The 20,391-nt window shown below is 42.8% G+C and overlaps 2 protein-coding genes across 4 annotated transcripts in view; both read right to left on the bottom strand.

The window, feature by feature from the left end:
• Nucleotides 1-203: 203 nt before the first annotated feature.
• LOC106033246 (uncharacterized) lies at nucleotides 204-4,342 on the bottom strand. Its single transcript, XM_048068997.2, has 2 exons — nucleotides 4,022-4,342; nucleotides 204-2,168 (listed from the first exon to the last, which is right to left on the bottom strand). The coding sequence occupies exons 1-2, from the start codon at nucleotides 4,340-4,342 to the stop codon at nucleotides 663-665; spliced, it is 1,827 nt and encodes a 608-aa protein (XP_047924954.1). The 3' UTR covers nucleotides 204-662.
• A 2,986-nt stretch (nucleotides 4,343-7,328) lies between these two features.
• Nucleotides 7,329-20,391, bottom strand: part of BEAN1 (brain expressed associated with NEDD4 1) — a 53,856-nt gene continuing 40,793 nt past the window's right edge. For all 3 annotated transcript variants that reach the window (XM_013176653.3, XM_013176655.3, XM_013176656.3), the window contains one exon: nucleotides 7,329-10,828. In XM_013176653.3, coding sequence (XP_013032107.1) covers nucleotides 10,480-10,828 — 349 coding nt within the window. In that variant the 3' untranslated portion in view covers nucleotides 7,329-10,479. The remainder of the gene's footprint in view (nucleotides 10,829-20,391) is intronic.

Below are 20,391 nucleotides of genomic sequence, written 5' to 3'. Positions count from 1 at the left end.
CTGAAAGAAGAGCAAGGAGGTTGTGGTGGGTTGACTCAGTGAGTAGCTAAGCACCTGCATATCTGCTTGCTCACCTCCCTACATGACAGGAACATAGGAAGAGCAAAAGCAAGAAACTTTCGGGTTGAACTAGAGGTTTAATAAGCGAAGGGAAGAGGGGAAGGGAGAAGTGATGCAAAGGCAGACAAAAAGAACACACCACCTTCTGCTATCCCAGTTTTATTGCTAAGCATGATGTTACATGTTATATCTCTTTGGCTAATTTCAGTCAGCTGTTCCAGTTGTGTCCTCTCCCCATTTCTTGCCCACCCCCAGCCTACTCATGGGGGGTGGGGGCAGAGTGAGGAAGAGAGAAGGCATTGGTGCTGTGCAGGCACTCTTCAGCAACAGCCAGAACACTGGGGCATTATCAACAGTTTTAGCCACTACTCCTAAACATGCCACGGTGCAGGCTGCTATTAAGGAAGTTAACTCCATCCCAACCAGACCCGGTACAGACGTATTAATCTCTGCGTGCATGTTCACAATATCTGTTTCTCCCACTCCTCAACACCATCCAAAGCTGAAGGCAGTCTTGCCCTGATGACAGGACTCCAGCAATTAGTTGTTCAAAAACTAACTGGGTTACCCCGGGGGGTATTACAAATAAAGCACTGTTAGAGTCAAGTGTTCTGGCACAACATTCCTGGGTCACTTTTGTCAATAATGACATAAGGCTCCTGGATTTCGTTTACTTTTGAATTACAGTTTTCCAGCTTTACTTCACTGGATTTGGGAGAGTCACAATCAGGCTGCAAGAGGTTCCTTCTACCCAGTGCACTGGTGCTTCTTCTGCTTGGAGACTGAACATTAATACTTCGTGGTGGAATGTAGGTGGGATTTGGTGGCTCTCTAATACGTCTGAAGCACTCACAAGCTGCGTGCGCATTAGGAGTATCCATTAATAGTCTCTTGCTATCAGACTCAGTAGTGGGATCCTCCATGCTCCCAGTAGTACAGCACAGATCTGAAGATGGCTCAATACATGCAGCTGCTTGGTTCTGCATTTGAGCATTGGCCAGGTATGTGCATTTTATTTTGGACTGATTAAATTCTCTTACATTCCTGTCACTTGTAGTTGCATATGATACTGACTGAGGTTGCCCAGTTTCCTCTACTGGATACATCAAATCTTCCTGAGTGTCCTTGACTTGTAGTTTTGTGAAGGTTAAAGACAGCTCACAAACTTCCTCTTCCTTAGTGACACCGCAGTTTTGGACAGAGGCAATGCCCTTGTATGGCAGAGACTTCAGCTCATTGGGTTCATCTGCAGGGTCTGGGTCTACACAATTTATGGCATCGTTAATTTTTGCTTCAATTGATTCTTCAGGCACTTCTTGAGCTTCGTACTCCAATGTGTTCTGACTGTCACAAGAGCTGTCAGCAAATATTGCAAAGGCTGGCGGACCGCTCGCTCCTGGTGAGAGTGGCACAGGCCTGATCTCATTTACAGTTGACTGTGCAGTGACTGCCAAAACACATTCTTCACTTAGACTGGCTCTTGGCTTTTTTTCAAAAGCTTTTGGAGAACGATTCTCACTGAAAATAGGTGTCTGTCTTATGACAATGTCGCTATATTTGATCAAGAAGTCCTCGCTGTCTGAGCATTTGCCCGGAAAGTGTGCTGTGTTAATGATTTGCCTTTGGTGTTCCTGAAGCCTGTTAGTGGATTGAGTAACCGCTAACTGAGGCATGTCATCTTTGATCTTAAGATTCCCAGCAGCTTCAAAGGATTTATCGCTATTAGTTGAAGACTTCGGTTGCATAGCAAGGCACAAAGATGTTTCTCTGTTTTCTTTATTTTCTATGTTTTCAGAGTCTTCTCTCTGGGGTGTCTGATCTTCTTTGTCCTTATTTCCATGATGCCAGTGCATTTGTGTTCTCTTCTGCAGGGTCTTCTCCAAATTGCCATGTTTTTCTTCATTTGTCATTTCGAGGATGGTTTCACACTCAATTCTTGCCAGGAATATTTCAAATGCAGTCTGCTTTGTTTCCTCATTGTTTCTCTTTCTGACAAGTGAAAACTCTGTTTCTGTTGTTGCAATGTAACCTATTTTCTCCAGTACTGTTTTTACTATGTCATCTGGGAGCACAGATTGAATATAGTAGACAAAATTACCGGTGAATGTCTGAAACAGAATGCAACAGTGAAAAACAGATGAACACTAGGGGGATGGGGAGATGTGTGAAAGACTCCCTAAAAACAACACTACTTCAAAATCAGTTAAATCTTTTTAAAAACTATTTTCTTGGAAGTTTGACTTTTGAATCAGTGAGACTTTTCTAAAAGCATTATTTTGTCAGCCTCTTGAGTGCTGTATCTGTGCTGTAGCATAATAATTTCAAAGTTATGCCAGTTTAAACCTGCTAAGATACTAGCCAAAAGCATCAATATTAAAAAAAAAAAAAGAAAAACCCCAACATTTTATTCAAACTAGAGAAATTCAGAAATGAGTCTTATGTATTCCACTGAAGAAGGGAAGATTTTTCAACAGAAGATTCATGGAATCAATCACTGAGGTCTAATTTTTCCTAAGGCGAAAGACACAATGCAGTCACTGTTAGTCATATTTTTTCATTGGTGACAAGAACGTACCATTTTCTTTCTCAGCAGTTCAGATTCTTGCTTTGACTTTACTTTCCCAAAACTAGGTTACCACTTCTCTGAAAGCACCCTTCTGAGCTGACACTATTCTAGGGCAGATATTGCTAAAACATGCTCTCTTCTCACAAGCTGCCTGCACAACACGACTTCTGTAAAATACTGCTGCTGTGTAACAACTTAAAGTTACCATTTGCTCTGTTTTGGAGCCACCCGAGGCATAAGGCCTAGTTTGTAAAATCAAAGTGTTTTTTGGTTTTGTCATAAATCTTGTGATGGGAGAGACTGTGTTTACCTAAGCATGACCAACTCCAGGTAAGTCAAGAGAATGGAACTAGGAATGCAGAGCTGACTTTCAGTTAGGGTACTGTATTCTCTGGCTGCCCTTCGAGACCTGCTTACCTACTTCCTAATGCTAAGTGTTCTCACAAGTATGACATCTTGGGGGAAACAATACTGCCCCCCTAAAAAGGCTATTAAATTAAAATGCCACAGTATAACGTAGGGCTGAACCTCAGTCTATTTTCAGGTGAGTTAACAGCGGCTTTCACTGCCCAGCCTCTGTTCTTTCTGGATGGAAAGAAATAAGCAGGCACTGGGGCAGGAGGGTGGCATCGGTGTGGGTGAGAGACAGAAGATATGAAGTATGTCTACATCACTGTGGGTGAGACACAGGAAATATGAAGTATGTCTCCAACCAGTAAGTTCTATCAAACCGTTATGTACATAGACGCTGCTAGTTCTCCAGCTTGTGCCTTTCAGTACAATTACTTCAGGCCTTCAGTAGGATGTATCTTGTATTTTGCATTACCTACTGTATATATTTTTTTCTAAATTAAACTTAAAATTTGTGTACTATAAAAAGCTGAGCCTGCTCACTGTAGACCTTAATATCTTACACTAATGCTTAGCCCTGTTCTAGGGAGATGAATGTGAAATGGTAGTCTAGAGCTGTTTGAGAATCCACAGATGGCACCTAAGAGCAGGAAGAAGGCAAGAAATGGCTTTTCCTTGCCAGCATCTGGTGCTATAGGAAGGGAGATATGTTTGTATTTTGGGTGTTTGGGAACTTTAAGTTCAGGTGGCTTGAGGATGTGTGCAAGGGGAGAGGGACAGCCCTGACCACCTAGGTGTGGGAAGCAGCTGCGTGTCTTCTCAGGAGTCCTCGTCCGAGGGCCTTTCCTTCCCTGCACCGGCTGCACTCACCGAGCGAGGAGGGGCAGAAAACCCACCTGTGCGGGGCGAGGCCAGCCCGGCCAGCTCCAGGCCTTCCCCTTCCCCAGCGCCTCCGTGAGCGGGGCTCCCCGGGAGGCCCCAGAGCCCCCCCGGCAGTGCAGGGCCGGGTAAGGCCTCGCCTCGCCTCCCTCGGGGGCCTCCTACCTTCAGCGACCTGATCTCCTTCCTCCACGGGGACAGCAGCAGGTTGACGCAGAGCAGCTCCAGGACCTCCAGCGCCTTCAGCAGGTCCTTCAGGACGCCGCAGCCACTCCCCCGCTGCCCGCGGGCCCGCCGGCACCGCTCGGCCACGCCGCGCACGTCCAGGCCGCCCCGCCGCCGCGGCTCCAGCAGCCGGCGAGCCCTCGCCTTCAGGGCGGCCTCGTCGCACGCTGCCAGCCGCCCCTCGGCCCCTCGGGCCGCGTAGTAGGCCAGGTAGTCCCGCAGCACCCGCTCCTCCTCCGCCGCCGCCGGCTGCTCCTCCATGGCGCCGCCCGCCCGCCGCCGCTGCCCCGCGGCGCCGCGCCGCCCGCCATTGGCCGCTGGCGCCCCGCCGCGTCACTCCGGGCAGGGCCGGGCGGCACGGCCAAGCCGAAGCGAAAAAGGCCCGGGGCCGGCGCCGCCTTGCGGCCGCCGGGGAACGCTACCCGCGGCCGGGGCGCGGGGCGGGGCGGGCGGGCGGTGGCTGGGAGCGGGAAGCGAGGAGGCGTCGCAGGGTGGCGGCGGCGTGAGGGAGGAGGCGGCACGTGGTGGCGGCGGCCGCATGAGGGGCCGTGTGTCGCGAAATGGCGGCCGTGTGAGGGAGGGGGCGTCGTGAAATGGCGGCCACGTGGAGGACCAGGTGTCACGTGATGAGGGCCGTGTGAGGGACCAGGCGTCGCAAAATGGCGGCTGCGTGAGGTACCAGATGTTATGTAATGGCGGCCGCGTGCAGGGTGAGGCGTCGTGCAATGGCAGATGTGCCATGCTTTTTCCGCGCTGAGGTGAGGCTCCCCTCCTTTCCTGCTCCTCATCCTCGGTTCTAGCAGCCTCCCTGTAGCCTTCCCTGCTTCTTCCCCTCACCGTACCCCCAGTGTGATGTGTGGGGCGGGCTGGGAGGTGAGACCTGTGCTTGGATGGCTGCTGCGTGGAAGCTCTCTTCTCCAAAGGTAAGCACGTGGGGAAAGTAGGTGTGTGCCCTGTGCCCTTTGCACGCAGTCTCGGAATTCCTCAGTTAAATGGCTCGTGTCTTCTGCTGCCATGGCTGGAAAGGTTTCTGGGGTGGGCTGGAGGTGGAGGTCCAGCAGCTGGAAAACAAGCCTGTCTTCGATCCAAAAGACTTCGCTCATCTTGGTTTTTGAAATCTGGATTTTACAATCACTTGTTATGGCTGCCGCATATATGCTGCATGCCCGTGTGATTTCATAAATTAGTGCCTGCATGGGCCTCCCATGACCTTAATTTCTGTTGTAGACCAGCTGGGCTGGTGTCTTTAGCTGTGTCTCCACTGACCTGAGTTGCTGCGAGTGTGAATTTGACTTCATGTTTTTTTAATGACTCATCTTATTATAGATTGTCTTCATTACTCGATAGATTTTAGATAAATATCAGTCATACCGTTAACCACTGGGAATGGCTGGCTTCTCGTGATTAAGGGAAATCTCTGGCTAACTTGACCGTAGTCCCTCTATTTCTTGTCTTGCTGAAAGTGACTGTGCAGTGTTGCAAATAAACTGGCTTTCTCTCTGACTTTTTAGGCAAGAGGGCTTTCACAAAAAGCATATGCTTTTGATCGTCATTCCAAGTGAAATGTCATTAGGTAATACTTTTGCAGTATTTGTGTACCGATAATTGCTATATAAAAATTGCTGATCTAGCCAAGAGGGAAGAGGGGAAAAATCCCCGTACTACCACCACATGTTAAAATGAGGCCATCTGGCCATCTGCTGCAATGTCTGAGTTTCCTCCCCTGCCATATGTGCATGCATAGACAGACAAGCTTGGCTGTGCTATTAGTAGGGTGCCTGCAGGCAGCTCAGCTCGCTTCTTGCCATATGCAAAACTTTATTGACCCAAATGAGCGGGTCTGATTTTGTGTTTCTGCACGCCCGCTCCCATGGGGGGGCTTGGATTCTTTAATCTTTGCAGTTCTGTTTCACATATGGAATAGTTGCATTTTGTTAGTCTGGTGCATTTTAAAAGGACTATACAGGGAATCTTGTTTTGTTGCTGTTTTTTTTTTTTGGTGTTTCACTTTTCAGTACAGCATTCTTGCATATTTACTTAATATACTAAGTACTGAGTTGCTTCATTTATCTAGTTGTCAGTGCATTGTTTTTCTCTGAATTCATTTCCTCGCATAGCCTCCAAGGATGTCTTGAAGGTCCTAATACTTCAAAAGCCTGTTCTCTGAAAGAACAGCTTGATCACTTCCCTGCTATGTGAGTGGTGCCGATGCCGTCACTGCCAGCAGGTTAGGGTACTTGCTCATGACTCAGATGCCTGAAAGTCAGGCTGCAGTTCCCTGAGCTATGAGGTCTGTCATTTTGCTCCTCCTTCTTCAATGGGAACTTTGGAATGTTTTGTGAATAAGTTTTGTTCTTTTCTGGGTGGGTGTCTTAATTTTACTTGTTACGGATTTTATTCTCTTGAAAAAATGTAAGATCACGATAGGAGTAAAGCTATGACAAAATAATCTTATTTTTTACAGGGCTCTTTCACTGCTTCATTTGTATTTGTTTTGCTTGTAACTTTTTCTTGCTTTAAGGGAAGTGAGAAAATATATATGCATATGGAGCTGTCTGAAATCCAAGCTGTGAATTTATCATATGCTTATGAGTTCAGTAGCCAGTGTTCAAACATACACTACTGTGAGCAGAGCAAAAGGATAAATACTTGCTTGTATGATAACTTTAATTTAAGAGAGTCTGTGATTATAATTTTTCGCAGAGCATATTTCTCTAGATTGAGGGGGAATTTTTTGTCAGACTTTTGTACCATGACCAGTTAGGTAGGTTTGATGTGGTTACTTATCTTGCTGTGCTTAAAAATAATCGGTTTAAAACTTTCTGGAAAGATTGGTCTGTTATTTCGTGGCTTTTCCTCTTCTTTTCCCAGTGATATGTTGACATTTTACAGCCTCCTAACCTTAGTAATTTTCTGAGGTACGTATGGATGTTTGTGATGGTTTGTGATGCTTCTTGAAATGCCCGGGAGCATCTCACTCAAAGGCAACAACTTTCTCTGCTGTGCTATTGCAGGCTCTTCCCTTCCTGCTTGTGCTTGTGCACATACAGCCTTGTCTCCTGGAGCAGGGGAGCCCCGAGTGCCCCACAGAACTGTGCCGGTGGCTGCTCCTTCCTGTGGCTTCTGACAAACGTGAAATCCCCATGGAGGTGGCTGAAGCACAGTGGTGCTTAGTTGCCTTATCGACGGGCTGTGGCTAGTCCCAGTGTGATAGTGGTGCAATAAAAATCACAGAAGCTGTATCAAATACGTGTATATTCTTTACTAAAGGTTGTCTGTAAAGATCCATATACTAAAAATCGAAGCAAAACAGATGAGTATAGAAATACAGCATTGTTATCAAGTATCAAGAAACAGTACGTCCAAACAGTTTTCTTTCTCACATTAATCATGTAATAGATGAAAGGCCTGCATTCAACTTGTTTTTAGGATTGCTATTAAAATGATGCCAAGAGTTTAGGATAAAATCTAAGAAGAGGATGTGAATTTCTTATGAAAAGGTTTCTTAAGAGTATAACTCACCTTCCATTAAATTTAGGAGACGCTGTTTATACTATTGTCTGTTTGCAGAGGCATATGGTTTGGATTTGTAAGCTTTTTCTCTCAACTTTGTTGGATATAACATAGTTAAAAAGATTATCAAGACTAGAAAATTCTAAGTTACTTTTGCAAGTGGTCTTGCTAAGGTATCACATTGTATCTCAAATTCACAATTTTCTTTTTTTTTTTTTAAAGATGTTAGTTGATAATCAATGATGGAACGTGTGCATTTAGTGCTAACTTAGGAAAGTGCGACGTAATGGAAGTGTGTTCTGGTTGGCTTCCGCATCGCTGTGACAAAGAAGCTGGGATTGTCTGGCCGGATGAGTCCCGCTGTGACCTGGGTGTAGTGGTGTGCCGACTAGATGACTTTCTAAAGCAGTGTACCACAAGAGGGAGTAGATGGCTATTTGTCAGTAATGCTGCTACCTGCAATCCAGATTGCAATACTGAGGATGTCTTAACTGTGTTCAAATCAAGAAGACTTGGATTAGTTTACTAAATTTTAGTGAAGCATTTCTGTCATGAGGTAAAATGCAACTCTCCTATTTTTATCAGAAATCAGCTTGTTTTTAAAAATCTTTTTTTTTTTTCTTTCCACATTTAGATAGCGGAAGGGCCTGAAATCTCTGTCAGGTGTAAAGCCAAACAGCTAGAAGCATTTCCCAGAATACATAGAAAATGTAAGCATTTGTAACAGAGTAGAGGCTTTAGATGCTTGATTGTCAGACATGAAAAGCCCTCTGCTTGTCTTCGGAAGTACCGTCAGGTTTGCTGTACAGGTGGAAGAGACAGTTTTTGTTTTTTTTTTAAAAAAAAAAGTCACATTTGCATTCTAATATTAATTAATTCCCTCTCTAGTCCCTGCCAGAAGACTGAAGTGGGCATGGTCTGGTCCCAGTGTCTTACCCTGTTCTAGGCAGGTCTCCAGGAGCTGCAGGAAGACACAACTGTGGAAGCATGTGGTATTCTGCATAAATAAACCTCTGCACCTTCCTTCACTTTTTATTTTCCTTCCAATAGAACTGACTGGTAGCCTTTTATGTTGATTTTCTTTTCTGTCCGTAATGGTGTAGAGTTTTGTCTCTGTCTTTTGCATGCCACACAACTATTTCCGGTAGTACTTTATACAGAAGAATGGTTCTTTCTGGTAAAAATACGAATGCTGAATAATTTAGCCTAGATTCTGGCAATACCTGCCAGTATGTTTTGCAACGCAAAATGGTGATTTTTTGTTGTTTTGGGTATAGTATATTGAAAATTTTGGAGAACTGCAAATGATTTCTGTTGTTTTAGCAAAATACAGATTTACTCTTATCAGCTTAGCAAAAAATACATACTTACCTTACCCTATCATTGCATATGACTCAGCAATGATATAATTCATAGAGCAGTAAGAATCATGTTATTACTTCCCATCTAAGTATTAATTATATTTATGTCGATCTTTGGAGTGTCGAGGAATGATTACTGCTGAAAATTATTTTGTATTTACAGAAAATCTAAGTGCAGTTTTCATAATTTGAATGATGCTTCCTTTTAAACACAGTTGTACATGTACCATGCTCCTTTTAACTTTTCCTTCACTGGGGGTAACAAACTGAAGTCCATTTTATCAGTGTAAAAGTTAAACATTTTTTTCAGTGAAAATACCCATAAAAGATTTAATGGAGATGAGCCCCTGATAGCTCTGCTAACTAGTGCTGGTTGAAGACACAGCTTAGTCCTTAAATGTAGACAGGATGCCTGTGTACCATGCAAGATTAAACTCATGCCTGCAGTTCCTTCTGTTGTTCCTGCCAGCATGCATCTGCAACTTCTGTGCATTCATCAAATGGATGTGTGAGAAGTCCAGGTCTTTGAACAGAGACTAGGTTTATGAGTAGCAAAATCTTAGTGAAGAGGATCGTGTCTAACAGAAAAAGTTTCTGTACAAAGTGAGAATCTCTGTTATTGTGACTGCTGAGTGCAGCATCTATTATGTACATCCCACTTGCTCAATTTCTAGAGGTCAAGGTCCTTTTTTTAGTGCTACAGGCTCCTAACTGAAGAATGAGTTAGTGCCTGAAAATTAGTCGTGCATGATGGGAATTGGCACGAAGCATCTTCTGGGCTTCCAGATGCTGCCTTTCCTTAGCTACATCAAGTCCCTGTGAAGGGTGCCCAGCTCCCAGGCTGCACACAGCTGGAGCACAACCTGATGGGTAAAGCCAATCGGTGTGTGAGGATCCATTGCCACCTCTCCATCGCTTGCCCGTTTACAGCAGGCTTTGGTACCGGCCAGGCTTTCTGAAGGAAAAATGTGAGTATCAAAATACTCTGCTGCTTTTTGTTTGGCTCCTATGCAGTACTGCTAATCATGTTTTGCAGGCAGTGTTCTGTCTACTGAAATACATATTTAGACAAAGAATTTTTTAAAAAAATGCTTTGTTGCCAAGACATTGAATGAAATGTACTAATGACACCTACAAAGACAACAAAATGCTCTTCTTTTTCCTTCTGCTCTAAAGCATGCAAAGTATCATAAAATCAACAAGTTAGCTTGACTGGATAACATATATCTACACCGAGAGGCTAATTTCAGTGTCATTGGAAATGCTTCAAAAGGTCGGATGCGCTGCTTGTCACTGCTGCTTTTTAATGCTGTGTGATGCCATGGAACACTTTGAAGCACAAAGAGGGAACTTTAGGTAAACTTTCAAAATTCACTGTAAAAAATAAAAAAAAGCAATCCCATTACATCCCTTTTTAAAGATATAAAATAGGTAAAACTTTCAGAGGTTTTATTCTTCCATTTAAATGTTTTTTTTTCTCAGCCTGAGTTCTTCAGAAAGATGGAAGGAAAAAGCCGCTTCCATTCACATGACTTGGTTCAGAACGGTCTGATAGTCAGTGGGAGAATTTTTCAGTACTTCCACTGGAAATAGTGGGATGGGGATGTTCTGTTCGCACACCACTGTTTCGTACAGAGGAGCAGCCTCCAGAGTGAGAGACGACAAAGAGATGGATGAAATGGGCTGCTGCAAGTCCTGCAGCCTGACTGCGTAATTTGCAGCCTGTCCTGTAGTCCCAGATGCTTCTTCCTCTTCCAGGCTAATGTTTATAGATATTTCATTTCCTTGACAGGGGTCCGTAAGAGAATAGGGGGGGGGATCATCTGTGGGAATATACATTTGTGTTGCTCCTGGCCCCACGCATTCATCGTAGCTGCAAGACAAACAAATTTTTCATTAGATTCCTGTGAAAAATGCCACAGTACATCATTTTCAGCATAACAGGGGCAGGTGAAGTGAGAAGAAAAGGATCATCTGGTGTTTTGTTCCTCAGCCCACAGCCCTGCTTGCCCTTGCCATGTGAAATACTGAGAGCACCAGACTTAAAAGCACATCTCCCAGTACCTGAAGATAATGCCAGAGGTCTCAGTGACGGTTCAGCCCCCCGTCCTTCTGCAGGAACCGCAGCCGCGGTAGCAACACGCTGGGGGATGAGCCTCGCTGCTGCTTATGTGGGAGCCAGGGGAGCACGCTGCTGGCACCAGTTACTGCTGGTGCACACAGCGGGATGCAGTCCCCATCTCCGCTCTTTGTGTCTGGCAAGGTCAGAAATGGGGGAGGCAAAAGAAGTGGTGGTGCCGTTTTTATGAAAGATAGGTATGGAGAGCCTTAGATGGAATATCACATCAAATCCTGTCTTCCTGACTCGCAGGTCTCTGGGACATCCTTCCTCGCTGTGCTCAGCCAGCCATTATGTGCGGTGGGCTGTCTGGATGGCAGATCTGTGCTTGCAGGGACAGCAGGATTGCTTGCTGAGGTGCAGAGCTGTGATGAATAATCTTGACAGACTCATGCTGGCCATTCTGAGACTCAGCAGACTCCTCATCATGTTCCTCTCAGATAGGAGGAAAGCAAGAAAGATTGATCTGCGGGATTTCCACGAGGAGCCAGCTCATGTCTGCCCAGGCTTTGTGCTTCTGTCAGTGGCACCAAGCGAGAGCCAGGGAGCTACTGCCTCCTCGCTCCACCACAGTGCTCAGCCCTGGCTGCCCTGGGGCAGATGCAGACAGGCAAATCAGGATTGGAGCATGGGCTGTGCAGCCTAGCGAGGCGTGAGAGGGAAAAATAATGAGCCAGGATGGACCAGTGTGTCTTAGTGCTTGTGTTTTCCCATGTCCTATGGTGCAGGAGGGGGCTGGGAATGGTCCCAGCCAATGTGAGCACCGTACTGCGCTGGCGCTGCTCAGCCCTCCGTGCAAATTGTGCTGTGGCCCCACAGGAGCCAGGCAGGCTTGGTGCTCAGCCAGAACTGGTGATGCTGGTTTGTTATCTGGGTGCTCCACTACCTGCCTACCCTATCATCACCTGCTTGTCTGCGAAATAGAGCTGCCTCTGCTACCCAACCAGCCCAGGTCTGGTGGTCTGAAGGGGTGTCCTGTGCTCTGAGCTCACTGGCTATGCAGGCAAAAGTGAGGAAGAAGCATAAGATTGTGTTCCTAAATGCTGGACCTGCTTTATTTATGGCTGCCTTGTTTACAATTTTCATGATCACTTTTAATTGGATTCTGAAGAGGACATACGCATGTTCTGAGAGAATACACGCACACAAAACCAAACAAAAAACTACCACTGGAAAAACACAAAACCTTCTCCCAGTCAGCTGACCTGAAAAACAGTTCTGCTGGAGCCAGGCAAATTAAGAATCCATTTCCTCAACCACACTAACTGCAGAGCTATTAAGATCTAGGATATTTCCTGCAAGATGGGACATTTAGCATATGTCTTCCCAGTAGACTGCAGGCAGTCATTCTGCCCCCTGTAATCGCATTACTGCCAGGCTAAACCCAAGCTAATAAACCCTACTTGCAGATTGTAACTGACTTGTAACAGGGCAGCTCACATCAGTTGCAGAGAGCTCAAATCTACTGAAATCAACCATGGAGGCCCTGCTTTAGAAAAACACTCGGTTCTGCGGCACTCGTTCATACCTCTCCCTCAGAGTGCTCCTGTTGTTTTTGATGGTATTGTTCCCAGTATGGGTGATGAAAGTGGTTTTGGGGGCAGGGAGAGAAATCTTTGGGTAAGAAAGGGAAATCTTAGCACTAGGTTACTAAATAGCCTGAATATCCAGAATTGTTTTTAAACTACCTCCTCCCCAATCTTATTTTTATGTTTGTGGGGACAATGGTTTTAAATCCAGATTTAAAATTCTCATGGTATTTCAAACTGTAACTATGCTCTGAAGACCCTAAGGTGGCTAGATACTTCAAAATCAAATCTCAGCAGGTAGAAGGTTAAATTGTTTTTATGTAGCACATGGAAAAGATTTGAGTCTGGCACCTGCTAAGCACACTGAAACTTTCAAGCGTACCTGTTACTCTTTTACTTCAGTCAAAGACTGAGGAGCTGATGACCCAAACTCAATTCTTCACAAACTCAGAGTAAAGGAAAAGCCACTCTTTGCAGAATTACTTCCTCTGAACTGCATCTTTACTTAATTTCTGTCTTACTGACGTAAAGCCCAGTGAATTTATTTGAAATCTTTCCACCAGTTTTGACTGACTTAATCAGGCTAATGAAGAGCACTACCGGGTCCTGTTACCATAGCAAAAGAGGGAAAAGAATTTTGGTTTTGGAAAGCCCACAGGAATGTGAGTTCCAAGGTGGAAAATCTGGCATCCCTTTTCTGAGATACGAGAGGGAAGAAGTTTGTCTGTCTCCTGATTCTGGCCCAGGCCCAGCACAAGGGAAATCTGCCACTGGCCTAAAGGAGAAATGGGCACAGTATGAACCTTCTGCTTACTGCTCTTACCTGGTCATCTGCATGGTGCTGCTAAAATGCTTGGTGCAATAAATAGCAAAATGGCCTTTTGTGAAGGAGGCTTTTAAGCATCAAGACATGGCTAGGAAATTATGGAGTTCAAGACCTGGCATTTTGGTGTTTTATTCTAAATATCAATATATTAGTGTTAGGGTGTTTTTTCTTAATATACGTGATGGATAAAAAATAAACTTTTTTCTCCAGACTCCCATGCAAGTAATGCTCTCCCTCATCATTTCTGGCAGTTAAGTTTACATCCTAAAAGTCTTATAAGACAGTAAGGAACACAGATTTTTCAAATAAGTAACTTTTTAACACCTTCATGGCTATATATACAGATCATTCTCTCCTTCGGAGTCCATAATATGTAAGCTTATGCATCTGGTCTTTACCTGATCTTTTTTTATTAGAGGATTCTAAGAATGTATTATAAGAAGTAATACACAATTCCATGGGTACTCACTGTCCACGTATGTTAACGGTTGGAAAAAATCATTCCTTAAAGATTTAATAAAAATTTTTATATTTCTTTTATTTATTAAAAAATTTTTATATATATTAAAATTTTTTATAAAAATTCTAATAGCAATCATTTCTTGCAGTTGATTGCCACGTACAGATGTGAGTGATACTAGACTAAATCCTCACGGCTGTCTTAAAAATTAAGTGTCATGTTTGAGAGGAAGAGGTGACTAGACCTCTTGCAAAAAATATGATGATAGTTATGTTTTATCTGAGATTCAGTTCTGCAAAGTTATTGTACACATAGAAACTAGCTAATGCTTGATGTTCAGTACAGCAGTCACAAGGAATCTCCTTTTAAACTACAACAAAAATGGCTTTGGAAAGTATTACGTTACTGTAACTTAGTAATGGACCACAGGAGCTTGTTGCACTGCATCTTGTGAATATCATCCATTTCTTTTTGAATCTTAAAAAAAACTCCTTGGTTACAGTACTTGTGGTGAATTCACTTTATTATTTTTTAGTCGCGAGGAGGAAGGGGTTACTGACATGGGGATGTTTTGTTGTCTATATTTCTTTGCCTTGTTTCCTGTCAAAATAACTTAATTGTCATCGCAGACTATGCTATTGAATTTTTAAGGGATAACTATTCTAGGAAAGGGAAGGAAGACTGGTATCTGTTAACGCCATCATGCTGCATGTAAATATGACCCGCAAAGAGAAGAATGTTACTTAAAAAATCCAGCAGATCTTCAGGCTGACCTTGTTGACTCGGAATGTTTGGAGGGAGTGAAATAACTTCATGAATTTGTCAGGTCTCATTGCAGTAGGAATTAGGATGGGTTTGTTGCTAAGGAAACACAAAAGAGCTTATTTAACTAGCTGTCATTCATAAATTATGACCTACTGTCTGGGGAAAGAAGGAGTTTTTACTTAAGGAATTTTTTGAGTTGCAGACAGTAGCTAGCAAATAAAAGACAAATCTGGGGAATGAAAAATTCTTCTGTGTGAAATAGATGTCTTTTTGTTTACTTCATTCATCTGGTATATGTTGTGCGTCCATGAAAATTGCTCCTGCATTGCTTCCATTTTATTGATGACCTACTGTCTTTTAATAATGGTAAACACTAATCTTTTCCTGGAAAATGCATGTGCTGACAGGTTTAAACTATGATAAAACACCACAAAGGATGTTTATGTGATGATGTTGCCTGAGAAAGAAAAGCTGAAATTAGAACAAATGTTCTGTAACTATTTAAAGGAGAATCAAAGGGATGTGTTGGATGTGTTCGATAACAATGTAAGTAGTTCAACAGATGATGCTATCTCTGATCCCGCAGCCTGCCAACAGCTGGGTTTGTAGGACAGAAGCTTGGAAATGTCAGTGTTTTTTCTTAGATAATACTTGTATGTTTTGGTTATCTGTAACTACCGAGAGAAAACATTACCATTTTAGCAGAACTGCTCTTACAGTGACATATGTCATGAGGCAGCATATTTTCTTAGGTTTATTTTTGATATCAGCAGTTTCCATGAGAGATATTAGGTGCATTTACTAACTGTATTTTAACTTCTGCATGCTTTGTTAGTGATTTATTGAGTGTTAGTTTAATATTTTCATACAGTAGCAATCCATTCATGTTACTCTCTGTCTCAATCATTCACTTTTAATTCTTGAACAGTGACTTAGGATGAAGAGCCAAAATGTATTTCTTTATTACAAAAAGTACCCCAGACTGTTGGAGCTTAGTAATTAGCAGAATGATAGTGCAAGAATAAGCCTGTGTAGTTAAGTAGCACCTCCTGTTTCTGTCCTCCTAGTTACTGTGTTCATATGAAATAAAAACCCATCTGTCTCTGGGCCTGGGTAATATTACATGAGAATTTTTACTATGGCTGATCCCAAATTCTGGTGGTGAGGAGTAACAGGCGTGTAACACTCATGGATGACAGACCGCCATGTCAGGCAGGGCCCTGACAGAATGATCCAGTGAAGTCACTGGAGTTTTTTCTGGGAAGGTTTTGTCAAAAAAATAACGTTTCTCATTGCGTATGAAATACGGTTATTTAGAAAAGGGGACTATTATACAATTAAACTATGGGCACTGTAATAGTGATCAATGAAGACAAATTTGTTTTAAAATAATCTCTTGTAGCCTCCTGTACCGTGGAGTTAAGCCACAACTACATTTCTAAACAACAGTAATCATTTCTGTGTCAGCAGAAGTGCTTAGAATCTGCTGATATTTGGGGATGTTTGCCACATGATGTGTTTTAGGATCATATTCCTAGAAAGGGCTTTGTTTTAATTATTCTAGGAAAGATTTCTGAGCAGGTAAAGGAAATACTATCTGTGATATAGAACAGAAAGTGTAACTAGTGGGAAATGAGAGAAAAATACTTTTTTTTCAGTACTAGCTTAAGAGCTTTAAGTATTGTGATTGATCTGCATGGCACAGTAAGTTTCTGGTTAGAAATGCTTGGTGCTTATCTTTTATCAGGTTTTTCTGCCTTCAGTGCTGCAGGGTGTTTTTATGCAGCAATAGCTTGCACTTCCAGAATGAAACTGGGACGGGTGTAGAGAAGGGCTGGTCAGATGATACAGTGGCCTAACAGATATGTTTGATGACAGAAAGCTGAAAATGCTTTGTGCCGTAGCCTCACGACGTGCAGGCAGAGGTGCGAGATGATTTTTGACTACAAATACAACAAGCAAGCTAACGGAAAGGCATGGGCATCTTAGAGGAAGGGAAATGACACAAAAGGAAACTCATAACATGTCCATAAACAAATTTAAGCTGGAAATACGTTTGTCATAATAGCTAAAATTAGGTCTGTCTGTAGGTATTCTGGAATGAGTATAATGGGGAAAAAAGATCCCCGCAGACTGTGTTATGGGATAGCTAACTGTCTGTTAAGAGTGATTACTTGCAGCAGCAGGGACGGGACCGTGTAATTGCAGAAGATCCTTTTCAGCCTACGTTCCTCTGATGGTAATGGTTTCCTGGAGGATGATTTGTAGCAGGGAAGTGAGATGAAAGCAGTTGGAGGGAGAAAACTGCCAACACAGCAGGTATGAATTGATAGAGCTGCCCTTGTCTGGTGGCATGCACATGAGCTGAGCACCTAGCCAGGGCAGGGCTCCTTTTACAGAGCTCCCAAAGGCATCTGCAGGACTAGTGCAGGTACACTTGTTGGGATGTGGCTTGCACACTGACCTCTCAGGGTCACCCAGTGGGCCTTGAAATGTGTCATTAAAATCTCTTCACAGCAAATAGTGACCAACTAATCAAAAAGCAATTACCTTGTTTCTATATCTAATATTAGCTAGGAAGAGCTCTAACTAGAACGTGAAAGGAAGGGATTTTGAGGGTCTCATTCAGAATTTGGAGATGAAAGAATCGCGTTTTATCTTATGTCATGATTGCCAGTGGATTTCGTGTCATATTTCCAATGATATTTTTTAGTTTACTGACTGAAAGTTTCAGTGAAGGGTGTGAAAAGGGGCCTTGGCAAGAGAATACAGCCCAACACAGCAAGTTTTTGTGCTCATTTCCTGCAAGCCTAATTATTTCTTTCAAGAAAATCTCTGGAAGTTGGTTCAAGCTTTCTTGTCTCAGGTATGGCTAACTTGCTTCCTCAGAAATTGGGGATGGAAAAGGATATCTTAGGGAACAAAGTAGCTGAAGTAGTTTGGTGTTGTTTTTTTGGCTTCATATTTTGAGGAAAACTAAGATCTGTCTTGAAGATGTGAACATTTTCTTTTGCTAGTTTAAAGTAATTTTAAATGGATTTGCCAGTTAAACAATGCTGACTGGACAGAAGTATTAAGAGTACTGGAATTTATTAAGCCTGAATAACACACTTCTCTTTAAAATTGATCCTATCAATAGATTGGGCAAGATGATCAGATGTGGTGTAGTAAGCTTATTTAAAAATGGAACAAAACCCAACCAAAAAACAAAGGGGAGAAAAAAAAGTGTTCTAGTGTGCATACTGGGATAATGAGTGACTAACAAGTTTTATCATAGCATGCCCTGCGGGACACATTTCAGTGTGAAATATGGAGAGGACTTGTGTGGCTTCCATTAAAGCTATTCCTGAAGCTAAATCCCTCCATCTTGCTCAAGAGTTGTTCCTCGGTGCTATTACTATATTAGACAGTCATGAGTCACAGATGAAAAAGGTGAGAGCCTTGGTTGCCTAAAGCTTTGTACATACCATTACTAGCTGATCTCTAGGGAGTGAAAAAGCACTTAGTCAACTAGGGTGAAGTCCTTTTCATCTGGCCAAAAGGTGAGGAGTTGATAAAATTCCTTTCCTGAAGGGAACCTCAAATCTCCTCATTGTTAGAATTTCAGAGCGACTCATCAAGAAAATGCAGATATTCTTAATTTGCTTGATCCTTGATTGGTATTGTATTTCAAGCCACTTAAAACATGGAAGCTAAAATTATTTTTAAACAACTTTCTTAATACATGTATATAACTATAATTAGGGAAGCTCATTAGAAATGTGTATGTTGCACTGAACTCTGGGCACAGTGAGCATGAGCACGAGCTCTATAAAGGTACTATCCCCAGCAGCTTCTCAAAAAAGTGTTTAGGATGTGTAAGATAATGATTTGGTAAGATGGTAAAATTTCTACTGAAGTCAGCTCAGAAAGTATGGTTTTAGTAAAAATGGTACATTCAAGAATGCTTACCTCTGCAACACCTGCTGTGCAGTGATGTAGTGCTGTTGCCTCTTGCAGACCATCTTTAAAACACCTAGTTTTCACTCACTGAAATCTTTCACTCCAAATGTGTGTTGAGAGGTACTTGCCAAGAGAGTTGCCTCCCTTGCTGCTCTTCATCTCTTGCTCTTGTTTATGCTACGGTTGGATTATTAGCTTTTGGGTATGCTATCTTAGCTTTAAATTACATATTGCACTGCATGAATTAGAAGTAGGAATTCCATTAACTTAGTCAGTGCTACATTTCATTAAACCTACTCTTCAAAACGCTATAATCCGTAATAGGACCGATCCTGGGGACTTAATATTTCAAATGCACAAGGTCAAGCATGTCTTGTTTATGCTTCAAGGCTGCATCTGACAGCCAGTTCCTGCTGTTAGGACCCATCAGTCCAAATACTCTCCACAGCGCTACTAATGCCCTACTAATTAGAAAATACACACTTTAGTTTTATGCCATGGAGGACTGTGTAGAGACAGCTGTACAGAAATTTACCAGGCTCTTGCATAATACAATGTATTCATGTAGTGCTTTTCTGAGGAGAAAGTTACAATGGGATTTAAAATGTATTAATAGTAAGTTTAAATGTCTTTTTACATAGCTTTGCTTTCAGCCATCTGCTGAGCTCTACTCTTCCTGAAGTTTTCTCTGAATTGTGTTGCTAAGATGTAAAATCTAATAAGATTTTGATGATTTGCCAAAACTACTTTTTTTTTTCCCTAAAACATTTAACTATGGTAGCAGTAAGAAAGTGGAAAGAATTGTTAACAATAAAAAGTCATCTTTACTTGTGACCCGTGATGCACAGTTGTCAAGTGATGGGATGAGCAGTGCTTGCTCTCTCTATACAGAGTCAGATCTTGGTCCCTCAGCTCAGCGGTGAACCTTGAGGAGGCAGTGGTTTGGGCACCTTTTCTGTCTCTCTGATCCTAGTATTGACAGCCCAGAATAGTTTTGTAGAACAAGGTGAGACACAAGACAGTTGGCTTCTGCCAGGCTTATGACAGAAGTAGTTGGAGAATTCACAGGAAAGCAGAGATCATCCAGTGCTATCCTGTACCACTCATGTATGTGCTTCCAAACAGAAAACTCCAGAGAGATAGAAAATCCAGCTTTGGGCCTCTTCCAGGGTGGAAATGAAGCAACCTGTGGTGCAATCTTTTGAGACCTGTGTGCTAAAGAAGTATGTTCTCAGAGCTTGTTCACAGAAATCTGGGTTTGTTCTCAGAAATCTGGCCAAATGCCCACTCAAGTTGTTTCTTGGGTGTCAGCTGGTTTACTTTTATTAGTAAAGACTTGTGGGTGTGGGTCCAAAAACTAGTGTAAATTTGTAAGTGGATTTCTGTGAAGTTCTACAAATTTAGATGCCAGCCTCAGAATAATTTTTCACATGTGAGCTTTCTGCTAAAATATTTACACCATCTCTGAAAGCCTATTTATTATCTGGTATGGCTTTGCAATACATAAAAGGTTGCTTGTACAGAATAGAGAAAACACAAGGTCTGTGTATCTTATGTTCATACTGCTGAGTTGCTTCTGAAGAGCTGTTATTAAGGCCTGCTTCATATGCTAGTCACCTAATGCTTGTGTCCTTGCTACCTGCTTTCTCTGTTCTGGCGATCCCAGAAGCGCTCAGGGAAGTTCTCATAGCCACTTTTTATGACCTTGTTAAAGCAAGCACAGAAAAAAAGTTTCTCCTCTTTTCTCCATATTGGTTATGTGTACATGCAGTCAGAAAAGGGCTTGGTCTTACGT

The sequence above is a fragment of the Anser cygnoides genome, chromosome 12 (genome assembly GCF_040182565.1).
Source record: "Anser cygnoides isolate HZ-2024a breed goose chromosome 12, Taihu_goose_T2T_genome, whole genome shotgun sequence".
NCBI lineage: Eukaryota > Metazoa > Chordata > Aves > Anseriformes > Anatidae > Anser > Anser cygnoides.
The sequence above is the reverse complement of the archived record's forward strand: the minus strand, read 5'-3'. Positions and strand labels throughout refer to the sequence as shown.